The sequence below is a fragment of the Esox lucius genome, chromosome 15 (genome assembly GCF_011004845.1).
Source record: "Esox lucius isolate fEsoLuc1 chromosome 15, fEsoLuc1.pri, whole genome shotgun sequence".
Lineage (NCBI taxonomy): Eukaryota > Metazoa > Chordata > Actinopteri > Esociformes > Esocidae > Esox > Esox lucius.
Window position 1 is genome coordinate 12,897,519 of NC_047583.1, and position 26,570 is coordinate 12,924,088.

At 44.0% G+C, this 26,570-nt stretch overlaps 1 protein-coding gene across 6 annotated transcripts; it reads right to left on the bottom strand.

The window, feature by feature from the left end:
• Positions 1-2: 2 nt before the first annotated feature.
• On the bottom strand, positions 3-26,328 carry cep170b (centrosomal protein 170B). 6 transcript variants are annotated; one of them, XM_020054166.3, is made up of 19 exons: positions 26,238-26,318; positions 24,627-24,764; positions 20,478-20,567; positions 19,479-19,557; positions 18,561-18,619; positions 17,189-17,336; positions 11,828-11,941; positions 10,634-11,110; positions 9,643-10,550; positions 9,305-9,451; positions 8,389-8,503; positions 6,613-8,289; positions 5,612-5,732; positions 5,289-5,418; positions 4,771-4,905; positions 4,560-4,648; positions 3,254-3,347; positions 3,110-3,161; positions 3-2,426 (listed from the first exon to the last, which is right to left on the bottom strand). In XM_020054166.3, exons 1-19 carry the CDS (start codon positions 26,241-26,243, stop codon positions 2,206-2,208), a joined length of 4,800 nt encoding a protein of 1,599 aa, XP_019909725.2. In that variant the 5' UTR covers positions 26,244-26,318; the 3' UTR covers positions 3-2,205. The 6 variants fall into 6 exon arrangements, with proteins under 6 accessions (XP_019909725.2, XP_019909724.2, XP_034153147.1 ...); XM_020054165.3 differs by having other exon boundaries at positions 4-2,426; positions 5,612-5,840; positions 26,116-26,328; XM_034297256.1 differs by having other exon boundaries at positions 4-2,426; positions 5,289-5,376; positions 5,612-5,840.
• Positions 26,329-26,570: the final 242 nt, after the last annotated feature.

Genomic DNA, 26,570 nt, shown 5'->3' on the forward strand with positions numbered 1-26,570 from the left:
AAAGGACTTATGAAAACAACTGAAACATTTTGTAAACTACCACTTTATCCTTACTATATTGTCAAACAGAAGCCGTTGGAAAATTAAAACAAAATTATTTATTACACATCAGTTTATTACAAAACAACTATACATTTTCTATATTAGGCACAAAATTATTATAATTTATTCAGGAAACCAACAAAAGGTATTTCACGTCTTTAAGGGTACAAATAATAATGGTGACTAGGGGATCTGGACTGGGTATACAGAACAGGACTCATTTAAGTAATTGACTACAAGAGATAAAACAAAGCCGAATAGCAGCAGCACTTTAGAACAGAGACCAAAATCTCATTGAATTGAGATCATAAGTGTAAACAAGTTCTGTAGCCTACTTTGTGTATGACACCATATATCCCAAAAAGCTCTGTGGTAAAGGGGGAAATTCCTGTTTAAATGGTATGTACAGCAGGCTACAGTACACCAAATGGATAGAAAAAGCATTTGTGATGAACAGCAAGCCATTCATTAAATTGCATTCTCAGCTTCCTTGGTATCTGGATAGGAAGCATGTACTTATAATAATTCAACAGAATGGAAGCTACTCACCTTTTTAAAAGGGGGCTTAAAGTATGGCATTTCAGCATATAAGGTTTAAGGGACCCAATGGTACAACATTAGTGCAAAATACAAGTTAATCTAGATCATAAACGCTTCGATTTGTACATGAAATATTTTGATTACATACACACACACAATTACTGCCGATTCAATTGTCACAAAAAAAAAATGAACAGCAGGCGTATATTGATGTTGACACAACATAATAGGCTGGGTTTACACAGTACCCAATTCCAATATTTTAGACAAGGATATCATCTTTTTTCCCATCAGATCTTTCACAGCTGATCAGATTGGTGAAAAGAACAAATGGTTGTAAAGCATTTGGAATTGGTCCGCCAGTGTAAACAGCCATACAGCCCTCCTTACATGGCATTATGGACAGGAGCTCATAGAGTATGGCGTGCTTACTGAAATATGAGGCCGTGACCAGCAACAATATTGGAGGAAATCTCTGGACAGCATTGGAGTTGGTAGTGTTCATAACATTTACAAAGGTTCTTTGGTCAAATTCAGGCCACGGATGATTGAACACAAAAGGGAAATCAGGAATGGATCAAAAGAAGGGAAAAGAACGCTGATATGAGATCTCTAACATACCTGCAAACAACTGACCCATTATGACAATCCAACATAGGAGCCAGCTGGTAGAAGGCCTGTCCTTTAGTTTAACATCTCTTAGCAGGGCACCACAGCTCCTCCGGACAGAAGCCAGGTGACTAACCCTAAATGTTCTACCCAAGTACCAAAAGCCCTCCTGCCCCCGCCCGCCCAACCCACATACATACATTCTTAGACAAATTGTTAGTGCTTTGAAAAAAAGAAACATTTAGTGTCTGACTGTGCATGAGAAAGAAGACCTGAATTCTACTTTTTATCTAGAGAATAAATAGGTTTGCACTGGCAATGAGATACCTTGAAAAGCAGCGACTCCCAGAGACATTCCTACATTGAATCCTAAAAATGCCTCTCTTAAGAAACCAGAAAGACAACCATTTCTCTTAGCTCAAAAGCATGCAAGAGACAACTTTTAAACTCAAGTTTATATAACAAGTCTGGTCCATAGAGTGGGAAAGTTGTGAAGAAGGAATCACTGAAGTTTTAGACAAACCCCGTCCCTGGCTAATCAATGAATCTAGGAGAACACCAAAATGAATTTGGCCACACATACACACAACTCATTGCTTTAATTTTCACCTTACTATATTACTTCAGTAACCAATACGTCCATAATATCTTGTGTTAACTATACTGTGCTCTAAGTTGATTACAGCAACAATTATTCAAATCACAGAAACTGATCAACAAAAAACCAGTAATCAAGTATGCTTTCTAGTGTGAACTTAAGATTAACTGAGGTATGGCACTATATGTGGCCTTGTCTTAAATCGCGTGGCCTTGTCTTAAATCGCATGGGTGTGTGTGTGTTACAATCTGCCATGGCAGCTCAAAATGCATTTCAGTTGTCTAATAATGCACACATTACTGTAGTGTTCTTGTGCAGTGGAGCCACAGTTCCTGCAGTGCCATTTCCCCTTCTCAAATCCACTCAACACCTGGGGTTGCTGCTCAGCAGTAGAGTAGGCACTGTCTTCTAGGACATCAGACCACATAGCTTTCTGTTTCTGAGGACATAGCCAGCCTCTTGATGCTCTCACTGGGCCTGGAGCTGGCAGGGGGGCCACCACCCCGTTGGGAACTTGAGGAACTCCAGTTTCTTGACGGGGCCCTGGATGGCTTCACCCCGGCTGAGGAGGGGGCCCTAGGAGTGCAGGCTTCGGGTGTTTCAAGGTACACACTTGGTTCAATTATAGTGTTGATGACTGGGGAGAAAAAGAAACCAGGAATATGACATTAACACATCTGAAACACTACTGGGCCATTATAATCCCAGCAAGCTAGAGGACGACAGGGCTTTCTTCATAGATTCTGACCGTACAAGGGAGTTTTTCCTAGCCACTGTGAAACCCTTTTTTTGTTGGGTGCTTGCTCTGCGGAGTCTCTAGGCTGGGAATCTGTAGAAGCACTTTGTGACAATTGCTGATGTGAAAAGGAGCTTCATGTGACCCCCTTCCCCACTGACTTTGTGATGTCCAGGTGAAGATAATGGCATTGCCTTATACCAGCAGAAAAGGTACACTGATATGTTCATCTTATCACACTGCTTGCTCAAAAATGTAAAAAGAAAGAATTAAAAAGTCATCCACCAGCATATATGCACTGGGAGAGATACCCATTCCCACCAACAAACAGATTGAGCTTGCAGACACCCGACCTACCAAAAGACAAATCAGCCCTGTACAACACCCCAACCATCCACCCTGGACGGCGCTGAGCCAAAACTGTGACAGCCTCTGCTGAACCCCAAAGCACTGACAGCAAACAGTGAACAGGATTCAAACTCCTGGCCGCAATCACATAGTTCCACAACTCGGATAACACTATGCTTTTAAGTGATTCTTGTTTACATGACGGTTTTACACACTGATTGTGGTTGCGCACATACCCTCAAGTTGTTTCTGAACTCGTCTGAGCTCTTTCAGAATAGACGAGATTTCCTGAAATAGAAAATGGGCAAGTTACAAGGCAGAAGGAAAAAACGAATTGACTCAAATTACTATGAATGTGATTGAACTTGGGATATACCAACCTTGTTTGAGCTTTTCAGGATGGGCATGTCGTTGTCAGCACTGAGCTTTGCTTCAATCTCCTCCCAAATGTCTGCTTTGTTATGGAATAGCACCCTGAAAAACATAACATAAATTATAGAGCAGTTTTAACCACACTTCCACATAGATTTAATCCACCTCATAGGCTTTGTTCATGTAGGTCAGGACTTGCAGGTCTCTCTGGAACTACCACCCAGTCCAGTTTTGTCAGAGCTCAGACTTGCCTACTTTTTTATTAGCCAATATTACCAGACCATTACATCTGGAAATTTACCAGTTGCACAGAACACAGAGTTAAAACATTTATTTTCATCACTTCAAAAAGTGCTGCAGGCAACTCATGCTTTATCTTAAGCTAAAAGGCAATCAGTGTCGCTCATAAGTTAGAAAAATGACCCTTGTCTGCACATCACTCAGGAATTGTTGCAATATTAAAGAGTCATATGTTGCGAGGTTCCATTATTCAAACACATGACATGGCATTCCAAGGTGGTGTTCTTTTAGGGAGCACCAATGCCCCACTAGGTGGGAGCTTCGACTGTGCTACTAGCTTATTAGTGGTTGGGAAACCTCAAGGGTGATGCCAATTGGTCAGCTGGGGTTTCCAGTTAATACCACACTCTACAGCCACTACCTCAGATTGCTAAGGCACCTGCAAAAGCTAACAGGTGCCCTCATCAGTGGACCCACATGACATCCCTGTTGGAAGAGCAGTGTGGAAAACAAGGCTTGGTGCGGATGTCTATGAGGAAAGCTTGTAGAGATCTAGAATCTTTTCATGCTTAGTTTACAGTGATATTCTTTATTTTAAAGCTGTAAGCTGAACCCTATCTCAGCTCATGTCATTCCAGGTGCAGCATGTATAACAAATGTAAATCTACAGTATATAGTACGTTTCTGTCCAGAAATCTCCAGTAAATGTGAAAAGGGCATAGCTTTGGCCCAGGCCAGAGCTTTTCTGCTGAAGCCATATTCCAGCGACACCCTCATAGGTCTGCCTATATAGAAACAGAAGTCTGACACGAAGGCAACCACAGATGGAAAATGGACAACGATGTACCACATATCATATGGAGTATTACAATACACAGCCCACATATTCTTAGCCCTTTAGCCATGCTGGGAATCTGTGCTCATTGCTCACCGAGGCACACAGCGCTAACAAGATTACTACATATCAGAGAGGATTAATACAACATCTGACCTGAGGCTGGCATGAGATATGTGGAGAACAGAAACGCATAGTAAACTTTTGCACATGCTTCTCTTCCATGTATAAATCCTTACTTTATTTTCTCTGCTAGTTGCTCTGTGTTTTCTCTAATAGCCAGAGAGATCTGGGATAGGGGAGTCAACATCAGACCATCCACAGAATCCTGGATAGACACACAGAGAGACATGAGATGAATGCATTCATTCAGCTCTCCAGCTCACAAAGACAAGACTGAACACAGTACAGGACACAGAACCGACTGCTCTGAACAACCGAAGGTCTAACCTCTTCCTGGTTCCAACCTCCGTGCATAGATTTGTGTTCCTGGTTATTCATCATCTGGTCAGGGGGCCTGCCTGTAGCTGACCCATTATGGACTCTCTGGAAGTTCACACCAGCCTCAGGGACTGAATGGACCAACTGAAACACCAGCAGAACAAGTCATTAGCCTAACCAGTAGTGATTATCATGCACCAGTCATAAAGGTAAGCAGATACAGAAACCAAAAAGAAACCAGAATCAAGATAAAACCATGGATTTACAATCCTGCTAATGACAGTGAAAGGTTTTGCAATGGCCACACATGTGAGCTCTATGTAAGAAAAATGCTGTTGTGTGAGTGAACTTATAAATATGCCACAAAGGCTGGACAGTCTGAGTAGATGACTGTGCGCCCTGCTGGCACGAAGAAAATTAAAACTCATGGTCCATATTTTGTGTTCGTCTTCTGATATTCTGGGATTTTGTTGCTACCTAAAATAATTCAGTTGGAGAAATGTGAGGAGGCAGTGTGGTTGACGCACCTCCTCCTGGGTTGTCTTGGTAGAGGAGTTGGCCTCCACTCCATTGGAGCTCTGAGGATCAGCATCACCAGCCACATCATGGATCTCCCTGGCAAGGATGGCCAGATCTTTAGCCAGGTCTTGACTTAGTCTAGAAAGGGGAGAACAAACCACCATCGAGACACCTCAGCCACTCCTCCAAGAGGGTGCAGGCCGGATAACTGAAACTCTCTCACTACTGTTGAGAACCCAAGAATCACTTCAATCACTGTACAAACAGTTGAAGCACTTGGCAGTAGGATGACAAAATGGCCGACAAAAGTCCCCTTGCTTTCTAAACTTACCTCGCTATCTCTGCACTGTGGGAGGACCAGCTCTGGTAGGCATCTCCTTCGTGGCTCTCCTGGTCTGAATCTCGGGGGCGGGGTTTGGGGCGGAGGGGGATGAGGGGCTGGGAGCGGGAGGCTGAGGGTGTGTGTGAGCGTTTGTGTTTAGGGGCGGTCTGGTTACCAGAGTCATACTCCTCCTCCGAAGTGGAGGTGTAGTCAGAACCTTTCTGTCGTCGCCTGGAGCCTTAGAGCCATGAATTGGTTTGAAGGGTGTTCGGGGGTTAGAACAGTGAAGAGAAGGAAGGCGGGTAAAAACAGAGAGAGACCGTGAAAGGAATGGACCACAGATCCCATTTACCCAGAGACACAAGTAGAAAGGTTTTTTGTAGGGCTCATCCAGATGTTTCAAAGCAAAACCTTCTGTATGTCCTACAAAAAATAACACCCTGGAACAAGCACAAAAAACCAATAATAACAGTAATGGCCACTGTGAATGTGTCTGAAGACTTATACAGAAGTGGAAGGAAGCACAGCCATATATAGTTAGACCACAGATAACTGCTCAAAGGAAATCATCTGACATATTTAATCACAATATCATTACTGTCTAGAATAATGTTGTGAGAATATTATTGGTCAATCATTGTGAGAAGACTGTGCAAATGGCATCCCCTTTCACCACAGGTATTCCAGAGGAAATTATTGAAGATATTATAATGGCAATAGAGCATGAATGTTGTTAGTGAGGCCCTTAATGAAATCCTTAAAACCATGATTGATAAAACCAATCTCCAAAAGAACAGAGACTTGCACTTTCGCAACGTTAGTCTACCCAATTAATAATTCCAAATTCATTCAAACCAATGCATCCAGAATGGTCTCCTCTGAGACTAAAGTGACACTTCCAAAGCAACAAATACTTTCATATTTCATAAGACAGTTTTACAGGAAGACAGTGTTACTGTACATGTTGTAAGGTCACAGGGAGACAGACTGATGTGTGTGTAATTACTCACTGGCTGTGCTGCTGGTGTATTTCAGACTGCTGGAGTGGCCCCGGGGGATGGGCTTCGTGGGATCCCTGCCCAGCGCAGGCTTGGAGATCGGCACGGCCGTGGAGGCCTTACGACCAGAGCCGCCGCTGGACTCTGTGCTACGGTTGGAGAAGCCGGTCCGGGGGGCGGGGGACTCTGTATCACTGGGAGTGGTGAAGGAGCTGGTCCTCTTCCGGGGCATAGCTAGCATGTCCAGCCTGGAAAGCTGCTTTTTACTGTCTTGGCTGGCCCTAGCGGTCCCATTGGCTTCCTGGGAGTTCTGGGAGGTCCTGTCCGGCTCCGTGGCCTCAGTGTCGGATGCATCTCCTAGGCGGGCCCGGCGGAGCATGGAGGCCCTGGTGGGGCGTGGGGCAGACATACTGTTGGAGCGGCTCAGGGCCTGGGCCACTCTGGAAGACTTTGAGGGATCTTCTTTCTGCACTGTATTTTTGTCCGCGGCGGGTCGGGAGAGCTCCTGGTCCGAGGAGGCAGTGTCGGGCCACCTGGGCGAGCTGGAACTCTGGAGGTCGTCACCCAGGTCCACGGGGCCAGGTTTACCAACAGAGCGTCTTATCCCCAGCCTCCTGCCTAGCTCACGGTTACTGCCTGACCCCTGGAACTGCGGCTTCTCTGACGTGGAAGAGCGGGTTGAAGGCTGGCGACTGGGCTCCTGGACAGAGGATCTCTCCCTCTGAAGGCCACTGGTAACAGAGGGCTTCTTGAACCCAGTCGCTGGAGTAATCCGATTGCTGCGTTGGCTGGCGGTGCTGGCGGAGTCCATGTCGGACTCGCCCGACAGGGAGTCGTGGATGGGTGGAGCAGCGCCGTCAGGCGGCTGGGCCTGGAGTTTGGCCTCCAGGGCAGACAGAGCATCCGCGGTCTCCTGGAGGTAAGAGTGGGTGTCGTGACTGTCGACAGCCTGGAAGGCCTCAGCAGGTTCTGTGTAACTCATAAGAGGCTGGCTTGAGATGTGGGGGAGTTTGGTGACCTGGGCAGCATCACTGGGACGGTCCTTAGTGAAGCTCTCCTGCCGGACCAGAGACACTGAGAGCTCCTTGGGCTGAGGGATAACTTTGACCTGGCATTCCAGGTTGGGAACAGATGAGTTGGGCTTGACTGCCTTCTGTGAGTCGGGTCCAACCCATTGTTTGGTGAGGGTGGCTGTGGAGAACTGTGGCGTCTTGGAAGACGGTGGTTGTTTTCTCTCAGCCTTGGGTGTATTGGGAACGGATGTCCGCCCCGGTTTGGAAACGGTCTCCTCAGAGCCGATGTAAAATGATGTCGATTTGGCTGCAAAACTTGGCCTCTCGTCTTCTCTGCTCCGAGTGGAACTGCCGTCGGTTCTCTCCGGTGTGGGCGTCTTCCTATGCTCCACAACGGAGCAATCATCCGACTCACTCAGACTGTCCGGATCCAGATCATTCTGGACAGCCAGCTTGAGGTGGTCCTTGTCTGGGTGCGGGGCTCTGGAACTCCTCTCTCTGAGATCATAGGTCGAATATCTGTCCTGATGGACAGGATTGGTGGGAGCAGAAGCATCGTTCTTCTCCATTGACGGCGCCTGGGGCAGAATCCGCCGTGTTCTGGAACCCCGGCACTCCACGTCCACAGGGTTGATGTTCCGACTGAGTTTCTCCTGGTGGGCCACCCTCCCACCGACTGAACGGGAACAGAACACATCTTTAACAAGGGCGATGGATCCTGACTACAGAACACAGTCATTTGCATCTCTGTGTAAATTCCTATCTGCCTCCGTACCTTCGGACAGCTCCATCTGTGAGGGGATATTATAGAAGTGTGAAGCGAGGGACGAGTCCGTGTAACTGTCTGCCAGGCTGGCCCAACGAGAAACCCACTTCGATCCCCCAGGCACCTGCAGGAAGGATCACACCAGTTGATGACCACCAGACGTAACAGATGTAACACGGAATCAAATGAAAAAAAATATAGATTTGATGATTGAAAAATCTATTAGGCGAACACATTTGCAAATACGGATGCCGTCGGGCTGGGAAAATCAGTTCAATGTGATAACGATTATTTATTAACAATTAAACATTTGAGGCAGAAAAACACACTGACATTTTTCTTCTTAGACCTCAAAGTTGTCTACTGATCTGGTTTTAATCGTTGTAAAGTTAGAAAATCAAAGTCTGTTGTTTTTTTTATTAAAAAGGGGTAATATTAAATGAAATAAAGAAACTGGTGAAATCAAAAACGTGATCAAAACTGAATCAGTCTAAATCCAATAGATATTTTTAGGTTGTTACATTTTTCAAACCAACCAATTCCTAACATCAGAATCTATTGAAACACAGTATATGTTAACTTCAGGTCCACATCACCCAACTCTTCATGTTAGTATACAAAAAAAAACATCCCAACCACCACACACCCTTTTGCAATACTCAGACTGCACCCCCCCATCCCAAAAAATTTGCGGGTCAAACCAAAACTCAATAGAAGGTAAAGAGCTACAACACCAAATCACCCAGAAACCATCCAGAGAAAGAGACAACAAAGATCTCACAGGGAGGTGCGAGGAAACCAAGGCAAATCAAGAGACCAAAACATGTCTGTGCATCCCAAAGCTTAACAGCCCAGCAGATGACATTCATTGGTTGCGTTAGCTGTGTTGTTAGCGACAAGGGGACCACACAAAGCTGGGGATTACCTGTACCAGACTCAGCCCCTGGCCTGGGGCTGGTCTTAGATCCACAGAGCTACTCTGTCTATGCTCCTCCCTGTCCTGAGCCTTAATAGGTTTATATGCTGCAGCAGTAGTCTGGCTGGGCTCCTCTGGGCCCTCAACACCAAACACCTGTCAGGAACAAAGCATTGTCTGAGAGGAAACGCTATCTCGGCAGGGGCTGGAGACAGCCACGTCCGCGCCCTGTCCTGTGTGACACTAGCGGGGGATTTGTTAGACAGGTATGACTGTCGGATACTTGACAAGGCTATTTTCTTTTGGTGAAAAAGCACAAGATGTGACATGGTGTGATATATACTTGCCTGGTTGATCTTGCTACGCGCCTCCTCCACCTCCTTATCCTGGACCTCTGTCTCAATTGTGTAAGTGCCGGCTTCACTCAGGGTATCGTCCTCCTCATTCCCCAGGCCTTTCGGGGTTCCGACCTCCGTGGGGGGCGGGGGCTCATGTGGGGGCAGGGCAACCGGCATCACAGGGGCTTTCAGGGCCACAGTTTGGTGGACAGGGGATGAGGTCTGAGCCAAGTACGGGACAGGGGGAGGAGGGGGGCTTGGTGGAGTCTGCTGGGAAACAGCCGCCACCACTGTTGGAGGCGGGCTAGCCGTCGGAGACCCAGAGGAAGACCTCTCCCAGGTCGTGTTCATGCTCGGTTTAGACTCCTGTCCGGACACTCTCAGGAACTCAGTCTTGAAATCCTGGGCCAGTTTGGACCTGCGGCCAACACTCCGAAACGGTCTGGGAGTTACGGAGGCAGAGCGCGAAGAGAAGCCGGTACTGATCCGATCCTCGGTCTTCTCCCTCCTCAGGGAGCCGGCCCTCAGGGGGCCGGAACCAGAATCCTTCAGTGGAACGGTGTATTGCTGAGTGGGGGTGCCAGGGCCTGATATCTTCTCCAGCTTGTGCTTGAGGTCCGGGCTGTCAGGCGGAACCGTGTTGAAGGACTGCGAACGGATCCTGCGTGGACTGTCATCAAAGAACTCAATGACGAAAGCCTGCTTGAGGTCTGCTTTGCCCTGGCTCTGGACAGGGGAGCGAGACTCTGGAGGGGAGCTGGACAGAGGCTCTGAGGACTCAGGCGGGGTGAAGGGTATAGAGGGGGACAGCTCGGGTGGTAGCGACGTGTGCGGCCCCATCGGTGGCTCTGACTGTAAAACCTGCCTCCCGTTCACAACAGGGTCCCCTGGGTTGCTGTCATTCTCATGGCGGTGGCCTGGTGACAGAAACACGTAAGTACTCAGGTTCAGACAGTAACACAGGACGGCACACATTTAGACAGTAAAGAGAGTTCCTCACATGCGGAAGTCCTGTTGTGGTCGGGCAGGTCACCGTACATGTCTTCTGTCCGAGATCTCCTCCGGTTCATGTCACTCTGGACCAGCCAATCAGCCACCTTGTTCTCTGCCGACATCACCTCGGTGGGCGTCGTCATGGCCGCCTCCTTGCCGGGGAGCTTGCGTGGCTGGCGGAAGGAGAACTTGGTGACGTGGTCCTTGATTTTCATCTTGCCCGGCATGCATTCATCAAACTCGATGGTGAAGGAGGCGTGGCTCTGCACCACAGGGGGAGTGGGGGTCAGGGTGGTGGTGGGCAAGGCCGGGACCTCACGGGGGTCAGAGTCCTTAGTGGGATCCTCGTTGAGTGTCTGTGGCTGGGACTCCTTGGTGGGGATCTCGAAGTAGCTGGGCTCCTTGCGGTACGAGAAGATGGACCTGGACTTACTGTCCGACAGCGGCCCAGTCACCTCCTGTCGAAAGACGTCTTTACCGGCCTCTATGGGGGCAGACACGTTGGAGAAACCGCAGGTCAACATCCATGCCAGAAATATATTACAGGCCAACACCGTAGCACAGACACATTGGACCTTAGAGACATCAGTAATGGAATATCCCAGGGATTAATACAGACTAACATACTACACCAAGGAAAACCCAGAGCAGAACTCGGCCTCTGCCAATGCCAAGTATTATATCTCAAGCGGAAACCACAAACAAGACCGCAACAATGGCTAGACAAACCAAACAAATGCATCAGCCAATCAGGGAGAGCCAGGTCATCTGGACGTGGGAAAAAAATGGACACCTGGAGTCCCAAAAAAAGTCTGTCTGAGAGGTAATCTGTCCCAGCCAGGCTGGGCAGCATGAGGCCAAAAGTGACCGTGACTCTGCTCTCAACCCGTCCACCCAGGCTTACAGTGTAATCCATCACGGGGCAGATGGATTATATCAGGGTTCTTCTGCGCCGTGTCCCCAGTGGCCACGACAGAGCCCAGGGAGAAACACCAACAAATCTCTCAATGCATCACATTGAACACGGAAGTGGTGCCATATGGTTTGCCACTCTAATGAAACACAAGGGCGTAACCCTTTAACTCAGAAGGGCGAATAACAGCAGTCGTGAAATGTCAAGCCTCTTTCAGAGGCACACTCACATCCTGATAAACAAATCACTTGACAGTACAGCAACAGCAGAGTAGTGTTTATTCCAGACCTGCATGGTCGTCATCTGGCCGCTGCGCTGCTCTGAGCTCAGCATCGTCATCCCCCCACCACGACGGCTGTCCATACAGAGGAGTAGGCCTGGACACTGGAGCCTCAGCCATCACTAACAAACAGAGAGGGACACACAGAGACAAATATAGTAGTTACTCTCACTGTTAGTCACGTGGCATAATCATCAGAGACGTTTCAGAATTATTGTCTGAAATCATGCCGAAATACGACCGGATTTTGATTGTAGGAGATATGAACATTCATGTAAGCTGTCCTATGAATCTTCTGGCCAGGCTTATTGACGCTTTTAACCTTACACAGTATGTAAGTAGTCCGACACATATCCATGGCCACACATTAGACCTTGTTTTGTCATGCAGTTTGTCTATTTTAAATAACGAAATACACAAAGCGATCTTTTTGGGCCATACACCCGTAATATTTGAAGTTTCCCTTCCCAGCAATATTGTTAAGCAATGTATCTGCAGGATGATTAAACCTGCTACTGCTGCCCATTTCTCCAAAAAATGATGTTGTTATGGAGACTATAGGGTCCACTGCTTGACTAGGTACAGATGAGTTGATTTCCTCTTTTTCATTCACCTGCAGCAAAATTCACGACAAAATTGCACTACTAAAACCCAGGCGTTCCAAACCCAATCCTGAACCCCGGATAAGTGACTTAACTCGAGCTGTTAGACAAAGGTTTAGGAAAGCGGAGCGTCAATGGAAAAAAGAATTACAAGTATTTTACGATATCCTAAGGGATAGCTGGCGTAAGTATCAGATGTGTTAAAGCTGAAAAGGCTAAATACCTCTCTGATGTTATTGAAAAACATTGCAATAAACCTTATGTTCTTTTTAGCACAATCCACTCTGTTCTTCATACCCCCCAATCCACAAAGCAGGAAAAGTCTTCGGTGGCCTGTGAAATATGTCTCCACTTTTTGGTGGAAAAGATTACCACCATTAGAGCTAGCATTTCATTTCCAGCCTCTGACCTTTCCATTTCCACAGTGTGTGCAGCAGTCTTCATTAAGTTCGAGCCTGTATCCCTCTCAGTCCTTAAAGACATTGTTGCACATTTAAAACCTTCAATTTGTCCTACTGATATTGTCCCACCTCGTCTTTTTAAAGAAGTGTGGCACAACATTGGACCAAACATCCAAGCAATCATTAATAGCAGTCTTACTTCTGGTTTTGTGCCGCACTGTTTTAAACAAGCAGTGGTGCAGCCTCTTATTAAAAAGCCAAATCTGGACACCTTAGTTCTTGCAAATTATCATCCGATCTCTAAGCTTCCTTTTAAGTCTAAGATTTTAGAGAAGGTAGTTCTTGTACAGTAAATCTTTTTTAGATCTGCATGGTATCCTTGAGGTGATCCAGTCTGGCTTTAAAGCATTTCATAGCACAGAGTCCTCACTTATAAACGTCTTTAATGATCTTTTAATCACAACAGACTCTGGAGATTCTGCAATCCTTATGCTTTTAGATCTCACAGCAGCATTCGACACAGTCGACCACAGTGTGCTTCTCTCTCGTCTTGAGCACAGCATGGGGATTAAAGGTACTGCAATAGAATGGTTTATATCAAGAGAGTCTTTAAAGTTAGTTTTGGTGTCTCTATTTCACCCTCAGCACCACTGATATGTGGAGTTCCTCAGGGTTCTATTATGGGGCCGATTCTCTTCTTCCTTTATTTGCTCCCCCTTGGATCCATCTTAAAGAAACACATCAGTTTCCATTTTTATGCAGATGATTCACATATCTACTTGCCAATTAAAAGTAAGGGTGATAATTCCCCAAAAAGACTGTTGGACTGTTTTTATGACATTAAAGCCCGGATGGATTTAAACGTTTTACATTTTAATGAAAGTAAAAGGGAGGTCATGATACTTAGACCCAGTAGTTCTCTTTGCACCTCCCATTTGGACCTGGGTCCCCTGACACCTTATGTCAAGTCTATGGTAACTAACCTTGGTGTTAAGATGGACAGTGATTTTCAACTAGAGAAACAGATACATTCTGTTGTAAAAGCTAGTTTCTTTCAACTCAGGCTGCTTAACAAGCTGAAGCCATTCTTATCTTTCACAGAGGGTTATACATGCTTTTAACACAACTCGCCTGGATTACTGTAATGTTTTATATATAGGTGTTAGCCAGGCCTCCCTGGTTAGATTACATATGGCCCATAATGCTGCCGCTCGACTCCTTACCGGAACTCGAATTACTGAAGCCGTACGCTCCTCTGAGGTCATTAAGGTCTGCTGACCAGCTACTCCTTGTTGTCCCTAGAACGCGGCTCAAAAATAAGGGAGATCGAGCACTCAATCATGGCCCCAAGGCTGTGGAATAAATTCCCTCTGCAGGTCAGATTGGCCCCCAGCCTCCACATTTTAAATCACAACTTAAAACCCACTTTAATTCATTGGCCTTTAAACCCGCTTGAGAGTTGTTCCATTTTCCAGTTTGTTACTTGTTTTAAATGTTTTGTTACTCGTGTGTTTATAATCTGTCCTAAATCATGTTTATGTCCAGCACTTTGGTCAACTTGGTTGTTTTAAATGTGCTTTACAAATAAAGTTGGATTGGATAATGATTGCAGCTTTAGGCCTACAAACATAGTGGTAAATACAGTGGAAAGTATCTGGGCTAATATACACTGTCAGCCAGTATCTAGTCAACCCAGCAGTTGGAGCATCTCAGCAATAACCCAATGAGGGCCCTCGAGCTTGAACCACTGAGCAACCAAAGTGTAAAATCTGTAATTCGTTGTACATATTTCTATGTAATCATTCCATAATATGGTGTGGGGAGGGGGGGTCTTTTTCTTTACAACAGACATGTCCTGTTAGACTAAACAGCCATCTAAATCATAGGGCCTTGACTCACTGGAGGTCCCTATTCATTTGGTTGAATCATATGAGTACATGGACAGGGCAAAATGTGGAAAACCGCATGAAATGTGTGGAAAACCAAATGGAAATGTATGAGCGGATCATCTCAGACAGAATTCCCCGGATCTAAGAACTTTTAAAGTGATAGAATTAGTTCCCTTCCTATTATTGTCAGGACAGTTCCTGCTCATCTGCCGGAAAATGTCTGAAACCCTAACTTTATAAGACTCAGCTATTTCCAGGCCTCTCAGAATAAACTAGCAGAAAGGGCCTTGTGTTAAAAACAAGGACACGTGATACAAAATACATAATCCTCATGGCAAGGGAATTAAATTGAACATTGCTAATCCTAACACACTGCTAATCCTAATCTTCAATAAGGGGAGATGATAAAACAAAAATGTGTAGCTTTTCAAACAACACCGGCCTGCCGAGTTTGGTGACTCACCTCTCCAGAGCAGTCAACGTTAAGATAAACTGCTGTGCCTTCAATCTAAAGTACGCAGTCAGACAGAGTACTTTCTGCTACCCTCCTTGGCAATGCAGACATTATTACAGTCGATTATAATGCATTTTAATCCATTCATTTTCCTCTCACTCTCTTGCCATGGGTACATTTAACAGCCCATTGGCTGGCCCAGGATGTGACATGGCGTAAATCTGATTAGCCACATGCCTTGAGCCTGTGTGGAAAGTAAACAGCCAGACTACAGGTCAATAACACGGGCCTGAATGAACTAAAACAACACACCTCCGGGGAGCTGTCGCCCAGTACATAGAAGAGATCCACAGTGAAAGGCGGAGGAACAGAACGTCACTAATTCCTTTCCGCTGAACTAATGTTTCATTTCTAGCTACACAGCATGGGTAACATCCTAAAAGGGCTTGTGTACACCCTCTAGCGCCGCACTGCTACTCAGCCATTGGATGGTTTTTATGTCAGTATGCATCAGAAATAACAGTTCTCACCAAACCATGAAAACCATGAAGACAAACATGATGACAAAGTTCCATGTTAAGGTCTCAAGTGGGAGTAATAAGTAGCCCTGACTGCACCCTTTCAGGATGAACTGGGCCAGACTGGGTCACACCCATTCCTACCATACACCGACGGAGACAGCAGGCCCACAGGAGAGGCTGTACTCCAGGCCACGCCCTGGAAGGCTGCTGGGTAAACAGACATGTCCTACTTGGTCATCAGTGCCTGGACAGTCAACAGGGTGTGGCCTGTGGAGACTCTGACATTGTACAGACTGTCTCTGACTGTGGGCAGTCAGGAACAACATGAACCCATCAAACAGGCAGAGTGGGACAGGAGGCTGGATGTCAACCTCTAATCAGAGTTGGTCTGGCTGCTGGTCTAGCATGAGATTTGTAAGTGACTTTGTGAGCAATAAGGTAGGGGGGGGGGTGTGGAATATGGCCCAACACACAAAGAGAGCGCCACACACACACACACACACACACAAGTTTGTACAGCTACCCCCAGAAAATAGAAATTGCATGCTCCCTTGCCCTAAACTTAACTCTAAACCTAACCCTTACCCTAACCTTAACCTAACCCTAAACCTAACCCTAACCTCAATAAAGTAACAATTATGCCTAAACTTTACCTAGGTGTAATGCCTAACCTTAACCCTAAACTTAACCAACAACGCCTGGACCTTAAAGAAACCCCAATTCTAACTATAAAATTTATTGTAAGTTTGACCCTAAACCGGAAATTAACTTTTGCCTCACGGGGACCAATTTTTTCTGGTTTTACTATACTCATTGGAACATTTGGTCCCCATTCGTTCAGTAAGACCTAACCCACACACACACACACACACACACACACACACACACACACACACACACACACACACACACACACACACACACACACACACACACACACACACACACACACACACACACACACACACACACACACACACACACACACATTTAATCCTTGAAAGCATGTGCTGTCCTAGCGGGTACGTTCAGCACTCCACCCCACGTCTGGAGTCTCTGTCCAGAGGCATGGCAAAGAGAGATAAGGCTCAACACGCTCAGCGGTGAAGCCCAATGTCACTTCATTTAGCCTGCCAACTGGAGAGCACTATAAACGCTGTTCACCTGACCCAGCTGGATTTAAACTTTGACCGTGTCATGTGGAAGCCTGATCTCACACTAGGTGCGCGCTCAAAAAGGAGAGCTGTGTGCATCTTGACAGATCCTCTAAAAGGCTTATTAGGACAGTCCGGTTTGAACAGACGTCAGCAGCTGCCTTACCTAGTGTACATCCTGGCACCGTCCGTGTACAGTACGTAACAAACCATTGAGTTCAATGGCGTTTGCATCGACCTTGCAGAGATAATGAATAAGTCTGGCCTATAATATGGAATAGCCTGTATGCTATGGGATGTAGAAGGCCAACAAGGCTGGAACCGGGCTGAGTCTACCAGAGGTTTTACCTGTAGACAGGAGTGCTTTATTCTCGGGTTTCTCCTGCTTGGTGCGGAATGAGTCTTTGGTCCTCTCAGCATGCAGCCTCTCCTTCTCCCTTTTCCTGGCCTCCAGGGCCTTCATGCTCATCTGAAGCTGGCTGGTGTACTTCTCATGCTAAAACAAGAGAGCAGAATATCATTATACACACAACCGCAAGGCTGTAAGTGCATGCCCTGAACCATGAGTCACCAGGTGGAGTTGTTTGCCACAACGCTAGATATCATGTTTGCCAAAAACAAACCACTACCTTTGAACAGAAGGACCACACACCAAACATAAACCAGTGGAAGGAGGCTTTATGGTTTGGCGGCTATGCTGTCACAGGGCCTGCCTGGTTTTCCACTGAGTCAACCATGATTGCAACTAACAACACATGAGAATGTAAGGCTAACAAAAACAGGTCCACATTTTAAGACAAAGCCTACATTAAGGTGATGGCTATTAATGCCAGGGATGTACTCTTAAGGAAACTGGATTTCTGTGAATCCAATAAATGATTGCAAAGTGTCACATTAGGTTACATTTATCTGTCAATAGCATTAAAATGAAGATCAAATATCCATATGCCTGCACCCAAAAAAAAATAAGACAAAACACTACGGCTCAGGGCTTGTACTTCTTAAAGGGATCGTTCTTCCTAGATTCATATTTGGGTGAAATAACACTTACCTTGAATTGTTCTTGATGGCCCCTGGAGTCATTTTTCACAACAAGTCATTATTCACCGCTGTCCCAGCATGGAAGTAGCATTATTAGCATTGTCCAAATTCATGATTTGAAAATGTGTGTCCTAGGCAAAAAGCTGGATTGCAAGCGGAAACCTACTCCAAAACACTTTAAATTAAGACCAGTGGTGTTGTTCACTTCAAAGCACCGGTCATTGTCGTATTTCTTTTAATGATTTAATTGCCGCTATACAAATCTCATTCTCAACTGAACTGATACTTCCTAAGTTTACCGTTCGGTCAGTTTTGTTCACAATGGTATCAATCCAAGTTCTTTGACATCATTTTGACATAACTAAGGAAGAACCACTTAGCATTTGTTGGAAGGGTTTTTTAAGGTTGTTTACGCTTTTTCCACTTGCAACGCAGCTTTTGTTGCTCAGGACGCACAGATTAATAATGCTAATAATGCTAATTCCAGGCTGGGGCAGAGGAGAATAATGGCTTGTTGTGAAAAATTACTCCAGGGGCCTTGAAGAACAACTCAAAGTAAGCGTTATTTCACCCAAATATGAATCTAGGACAAACTATCACTTTAAAACCACTGGATCTAATCCCCATTTTAGGGTCACACATTCACAGATGACATGTACATGTGGAAGTTCTGACTTACTTTGAGAGCCTCCTCTGGTACCTTGTGTTGACTCCTCTCCAGGATATACACATGAGAATGTGGAAGCAGAGTTAAGAAATACTCTGACAGGGGCCATTAGATTACACTGAACCTTGCCATCTTGGAAAATTATTAGCCAAAGCCTTACTTAAAGCTCTAAATTTCACAGAAATCTGAAAAATGGGACAATGTACAGTTTTCCTTTAAGCAGCTTTTCTTCCTGTTATCTAAACTCAATTTCACTATTCATGTTTTCCAGCTCAGAGGTTCACAGGTCCAAGAGCTTTTTGGTCCAAAGGTAAACAATCTAAAACCACAAACTCAAATGACAGGGAATTAACATGCTGGGAAAACACCAGTGATTTTTTATTTTTTTTTAATTGCTTGAAATCTGGTAGTGTGTGTAAGAAAACTGGTTTGGTGGCAAGGTGGCAACACAGACCAAGGCTGGGAGTACCACAAAGGGCGCTGTGACAGGCCCAGGGCAGTGTCTTCCACTTTGAATGAACAAAAGTTGAGCAAGGGTTCCCTTGTCCCATTTAGTAACTCCTTGTAGTGGGTCGACAACATTGGATTGGTACTGGCCAGAGGAGCGTCCTCCACCAAGCATTATGGTCCCAGCTAACATTGGGATTGAATGAGCAAAACAACAAAACAACACAGCTGGGAAGAAATTGTTTTGGAGGACACGTCTACATCTTCAACTCTCCCAAGCCTGCTGGATGTGCTAAAGATCGAAACCATGATATCGGGATAAAAGGGGTAAAATAAATGTAAGAGGGGTAATAAGTACAAGAGTATACTCAGAGATTGAAAAGTTTGCATTATTTGGATTCAGTCCAAAAAAATCTCCAATCAACAAAGACGGTGAGATGAAAACAAGAATAGATTCACATAATTATCAAATAAAAAGGATATCGTATCCAAAGCGGATGACGTCGGAGAGCTTCAGTGTGATGTACGTCTGGTCTGGGATTCTCAGATCATTCACAAAGGTCTGGTGAAAAAAGAAATGTTTGTGAAAAGGTTGTTTCAGAGATTTTACATTCAAATCCTCCAAAAAAAATACAAAAGAAATGTACACAATAATTACTTGTTTTCACAACAATCATGAATAGTTCAAATCCACTGTACTAAGACCAGATACTGATTAGTCGGTTGTCATCCTGGCATTCCCACGCACACACAGCCTCTGGGTTTGGCCAAAGCTAAGGTGCTTTGCAGATGGTCGTTTTCCCCAGTAAAAGTTAAGCCAACCTACAAGTACGTTAAGGCATTAATGAGATTATGAAGTAAAGGTAAGATGACCAAGGTTGAATAGGCTGGCCTGCATTCCACTATGTACAATCTAACCAGCGATTAAACTCAACATACAGATTTCAGGTTTTGCTTAGAGAAAGTAACTTGCTTAACCATGCTTGTTGGGTAACTTAGAAATGTAGCAATATACACATTTCAGCAGTAAGTAGACAAAATAACTACAATTATAATATTTAGAACAAAAACAGCCAAAACATTTCAGTCAAAACATTTCAGCCAAAACATCTCAGCCAAAACATCCACATGACTCTAATATTCTATTGTGCTGGGTTTACATGCAGGTGGTCTAACTGAAGCCATGATAAACACCACAGTAAAACAATGCAAACGCTTTTCCTCTCCACAGCCCTGACAGGCTGTACTTTGCAGGAATAACAGAGAATGGGGTGGGGGGGGTGGGCAGAGGGAGATCAGAAGAAAAGGCAGAAGGCCCAGGCCAACAGAAACTAAAGTGATCTTTGCTGCTCTCTCAACCATCTCAGTCTATGAGAGGGCTCTTTTGTGTGAGGTCCTTAGGGACTGGTAGTGGGCCCCAGGACCCTCCAGAGAGGACTGTAGTTGGACGGATCCTTTATTCAACTGTATGCAGGGACTCACCCCATTCAGGCTGCCCAGGTCCTTCACCATGTGCTCGTCTGTGGAAGGGTCGTAGTTGACAACAGCATGCTGCTTGTCCACACTGCGTGACTGGAAACAGAAAGACAAACACTGTAAAACGAATGCGCCAAGCCCTCCGTTTACAGTCCGTTAGCCATCTCATCTAGCTAACGACTTTACCAGGCAATAACACCCTACAAGTCAGTTAAAACAATCTTGGTCGCCCACGAGCCTGTCGCCGGTTCACTGCTTTTCCTTCCTTGGACCACTTTTGATAAGTGCTGAGTAGCCACGGATTTAAAAAAGTAACCAAGTAAAGCGGCTGGAAATTCAACCATAGTCAACAGCCTGTAACAAAAAGATCCTAGTAGCCGGTACATTAATGTCACACATCCAAAATGGGAATTAAGAAGGCCATAATACACCACGGTGTCTGTTTTGCTGTTAATATATTAAGAGCAATCAAAACCGATCATATGTCGTCAATATTTTTTGCATTCATGAGTTCCACGTGTAGGAAAATAATATTAAATTTTCTATTGGACAGACAAACACACGGACACACACGGACACACACGGACACACACGGACACACACGGACACACACGGACACACACGGACACACACACACACACACACACACACACACACACACACAGTTCTGTTATAATCATCACTTTTTTATCAGTTCTATTCTTATATTGTTGAGCAGGAACCTAGCAGTAAGAATGTTCTGCGGTTGGCTTTGTGTATAAATAAACCAATAGAACTTGTTAATAATTGTTTAAACTGCTGAATGTTCCTTAAAGCTGTGAATCACAATATCAGCCATGAAGGCTATGAGAACTCACAGTAGATAGAAGGTACGAACAGTTGAACACACAGGCCTTTTGAGTTTGCTTACATTCCTGCTAATCTCTTATGGACAATTAATGAAAAAGAAATATGATACCATAGATCTAACAGGAAATAATGGTTTGCATGACAAATCAGCATTAGTTTCACCATCTTAGACAAATCCTGAAATCTTTCAATTTTGGACTGAAGAGTGAGGAAATGTCAAAAACAGAGAGTGGTGATCTTTGTCCTGTTTTTATTTCATTTCTTACCACATGGGCCCAGAACTTAATAAAGCATCTAACCAATTATGCAAGACTTTAGTTCTGGGCTAACCAAGATCACATTCCTTCAAGTAATCATTTCACTTATGGCCAGTGGTTGAAGACAACCATGTATTTACACTGAACAGGCAGAGACCACTTCACACATCTCAACACAACCAATCATCTTTGTCCTCAACAAGCCACCAGTGGGCAGAGCAAGAGGAAGAGAAAGACAGCTCTGCTGTAGTTTTGCTCATTAATGGCCGGGCTAAACAAAAACCGTAATTAAGGCAGGCTGAACGACTCATTATCCACTCCTCGCCACTATGAAACACAGGACAACTGCCCACACCAACTCGTTTGTTGAGTTATTACTGTTACCATCATTCATTCATATGGCGGATTGTGGAGCAGCAGGTGGCCTAGTAGTTGACCATAAACCAAAAGGTTGCTGGATCGGATCCCTGAAATGGAAAGGTGAAACAATCTGTCCTTCAGGTCCCAAGTAAGTCCATTAACCAGAACCAATTTGGTTGTCTTAAAAGAACTACGTGCAATTATTGCATTGTAATATCAGAAAATATCCATAATACATCTTCAGTAAAAGTGGAATGATAGTTTCACAACATTAACACACAAGAAAGTATGAGGCTGTATACCCACCCTCTATTCACCTTCATAAAGCCAAGCCATCATCTCCCTTCAAACAAGCAACAGAGCCGAGCTGACCTTTAGGGTACGCAGCAGCTTGGTACGATAAGCACTGAACTTGTTAATACTACACATTCACAGAGCTATGAAAGCAAGGCCTGACCAGCCAAGGTATCAAAACAATCATTTCAACTGTTGAAGCTCTACAGTGTTTTGTAAAATAATCTGATCATTTGGGTTTTGATGGGGTACAACTGAAGGCTTTTATAAGATAGAACAAATGTGTATATGAACAAAGGATCCCAGTTCCTGAGTGGGATCTCTGCTACTTTTGAGGTTTTAAGGACATATTAAACAGGGAAGTTGGCATAATATACAATGTAACTAATCACAGTCCTAGTTTTACTTACATAATTTCCAATCATCAACAGAGAGCAACAATTACACACTCAGCACCCTCTTTCTGGGATTCTGGTTCAGGAAGTACAACAGCACATTTGTTTTTCTGGTACACATTTAAAAAGATCTGTGGTAAACAGTGGAACTTTTCAAAGTAACTAATTACAGTTACTAGTTGCAGGTCCCATAAAGTAACTAGTTGCGTCACTTAGTTACTTGCTGTAGAAAATAAGGCATTAGGTTACTTAGTTACTTAAGATCAGTCCTTTGATTCTATATTCACGTGTTGGTCACTGATGCCCAAAAGGCAGAGATAATAGGATGTCGTGTAAGCGTCAATCAACAGCATATAACATTGGCCTACCAATCATTATACAGCAAGAGTGACCAAACCTATTATCTCAAGTAATCATATACCATAATGCCAAATATCATTTGCGTTTAGTTCTTTAATCAAGAATCTCTTAAATCAATGAATTATTTTGTAGGGCAAGAGCCTCCACATTTTCAGGCCAGGCTTATTATACAGCCTATATGTGCACACTTTGATACAAAATAGATACATTTTGGTCAACAGTAAGGAACAAAAAAATAACAGCTGTAGTTTGGTACACTAAAATATAACTTCTCAAAAAGAAAACAGCATTTATTCAAAAGATCAGCAATCATTTAAAGTTACTATATAGAGAAACATAGAATGTAGATTTTCCAAAAGTAATTTTTAATGTTCTCAAAGGTTCACCACAGCGAGTTTCATACAGGTCTATTCCACATTTAAAAGCACAACAACGAGCCAAATTATCAATATATGAATGGGCAGAAATACTGGCCACTTGACTTCACAAGGGGTCAGAGCCAAAAAGGTTTTAGAGATTCCACTCCAGAACTTTATATGCTTGTGCAGAAAATTACATACCACATACTAAAAACGTGTGTATAATTTCAGCCATGGCACAGGTTATTGCAAATTGAGGCATTGGCTACTAATATTACGCTAGATGGCATTCAGCCCACTTACATCTTCAATAATCGACAAAACGCTCTGCTCAATCACAACATTACCCTACATTCCCTAGGGAATGTCCATCTATCTTATCTGAGACAAATACGACCTCTGGCACATCACAGCCTTGCGCAGTACAGTTGCTCTATTTAAAAAAGGACTTCATGGCCTACTTGTCTGGCTTGTAGAATATACTGTAGAATGCAGATACTGTGGAGAGTCAAAGCGAGTGCCCTAAACATTTCCCATTTCTCTTCTCTCTAAAACATAACATTCCAGTTTAAAACCATCACTATACTGTGGTCCATGCAGGAATTGTAATTTGACATTGTACAAAAACAAGACTGTGCAATGCCAAAAGGGAAGGGTTTTAATAGTAGCACTTTAGCCCAGAATGCTTGCACACTAAGAGACAGGGAGAGGGTTTATAAATAAGCATACTTTCCAAAGGGAGAGGCTGAGGTTCTGCTAAACCATTGATGCATGAGCTCTTAAATTACGCAATCTGATGTAGTGGGCAGTTTCAGCAAACCACAGAAAGAGGAAAGTTTTTAAACTATTTAAGGCGATGATCATTTTTCCCCTCACAATGGATAAAATAAAAAAAGGAAGGTAAAAGGAAATGAGATATCCAGAGAGCAACTTTAAAAGGATTCCAAAGAGTTAATAGCTTACATGGAGAACTAGACTGCAGGGAGGAATGTACCATTTGCATTTTTGCTTTAACCTTTTCAAAGGGTTTCCAGAGGCAATTCTACCAGGACTGTTGAAACACCTGTAACACAAACCCTCCCACAGAGCCTATCGTTCTAAAACCACATATCTTTTACATAAATCTAACCCGTTGGCCTTACGTCAGGACCCGTAATACAGGCTACATGATAGGCTACATCCTTTCGCAAGCGGGCGGATGGCTAGACAGTAGGCTAGGAGTCACATGGGATTCACAGTGTTTGGTCAGTAAACAGAGGGTGCCGTAGATGTCATACCCACCTGCAGCATAAGCTCACACTCCTCCCGGCCCACAAAGATCATCTCTGGTGGCAAACGGTGTCGCGTGCCCGAGCTGCTGACCAGAAACCATGATGTCACACTCATCTTGGAGCCCCTACTCAGAGCCTTCTTGGCATCCTGAGAGTGAAGATAAGAAATGATATTTGGTTTTGCATTGAGCACTGGATTGTCATCACCACAATCACAGCATTTGTAGAATACAATGCCAAGCCAATGAATGGAATTTAAAGGTGTCGGCACAACTCAGCTAATCAAACGAATCAACTTTTAAAATTAGATTAGATAAACAATTGGACAAGAAACAACTTTGATGATTTGCCTTGACAATCAAGTTAGATATTTTTAGGCATGTCTAGTTCTGTTAAAGTAATAGTCATGTACACACCACACCCAAAATAAAAGGAAAACACATGTATTCCTTCAACAGTCTCATGGAAAGGAATAAATCATCAACAGAGAGCTAAATACAATAAATACATCTTTTTATTTTCCACAATGCTGAGCAAGACACATTGCACCAATTACTGTAGACATAATGTGTCTACAAACAACAGGAAGAGGACTTATCCAGTAGGGTTGTTTCTTTAGCCACCAAAACAAACTCCTCAGGATTTATCACCTCAGATTATTGCATTTTATGGGAATGTCTGTTCAAACATACACAATAGCTACATTTTATTCACCTTCATTTTTTGTAAAATGTTTCCATTATTTAACTGAATGTAATATAATCAATAGTACCATGCCTTGTCAGTGACTGTTAGGTACTCTAATTTGTTGGATTTTTATGTTGTCCCCAGGAAGAGTAGCTACTGCATGTGCAATTGCAGATGGAGATCCTAATAGTGAAACAAAACAATGAACTGACATTCAGTCAAGGACATTCGTTTGAAAGATGGTGCACCTGGAGACATTAAGGCACACAATACAGTTTATGATAAAACTAGAGAATTAACTCTTAACATCGTGGCTTGTGTCGTTAGCAGCAGATTATCTTATAGTTGTTTCTCATTTGTCTTCCCATAATGTTCTCTGGAACATTGTCGTATGCAAATCATATCTAACTCACTTGTCAAACCAGCTAAACCAGGTGGAAAACTACTATACAAAAACCTTAATGTCAATAGAAAATGCTACCGAAGCTTAAACTATAAAAAGTTAGTAGCAACGTCTTGTTGCAACATTGGCCAGCACTGACAGTTCGCAGTCGATGTTTTGATCCACTTGCTAGACAAGTTGATTTTAAAAGACTGACATTATAGTACGCTTTTGCAACCTAGTAAACGTCAGACGAGTTAGCTGGCTGACCTTATCTATATTTCAAAATTATATCCAAATGTTTAACGTTGGTGTATGGCTCGCTAGTTAGGCTACCTGTTTTAGATGTAGATCAAACAAATAATATACAGGAAATGGGATAGGTTTTACCGAAGGACAAAAACAGTTTGGCGACTCATATTAAGCATACCTTTAATCCGGACTCCGCTTTTTTCAAAATAGTAGCCAGCGTTAACCAAATAGATACAGATATAGAACTTCTATGTTTTCTCAATAAGCACTAATGGTAGTCCAGGTAAGCAAAAAACACACCCTCATTTCAACATTCACTTCTCAAGCTGACGAACACTGTCCCATATTCCACTTCCACCACCGCGCGCAAGGATCGACTTCCTCCAGATGAGTGAGGCTATTCTGTTTAACTAGCCCGGGGTAGACCGAGCTAACGCCACTCAAAGTATCGGGCAAAACGGGGGAGGGAGGAGCGACATTCTCAAACTAGACTTTGATGTGCACCGTTCAGTTAAGTTGTCGACAACGCAGATTTCTGCATAGTAGACAAAAGTAATTAGTCTATAATTAGTTAAAAATATTCATTCAGTTGAGCACCTGATCGAAAGCAAGTTAGCTACTGGGAAGAAATCG

Coding starts and splice junctions, on each gene's coding strand:
- cep170b (XM_010879060.5), bottom strand. Junction 11,111..11,827: donor GCCAGATGACGACCATGCAG/GTCTGGAATAAA, acceptor CTGCCCCCATAG/AGGCCGGTAAAGACGTCTTT. Junction 8,504..9,304: donor AGGGGCTGAGTCTGGTACAG/GTAATCCCCAGC, acceptor TCCTTCCTGCAG/GTGCCTGGGGGATCGAAGTG.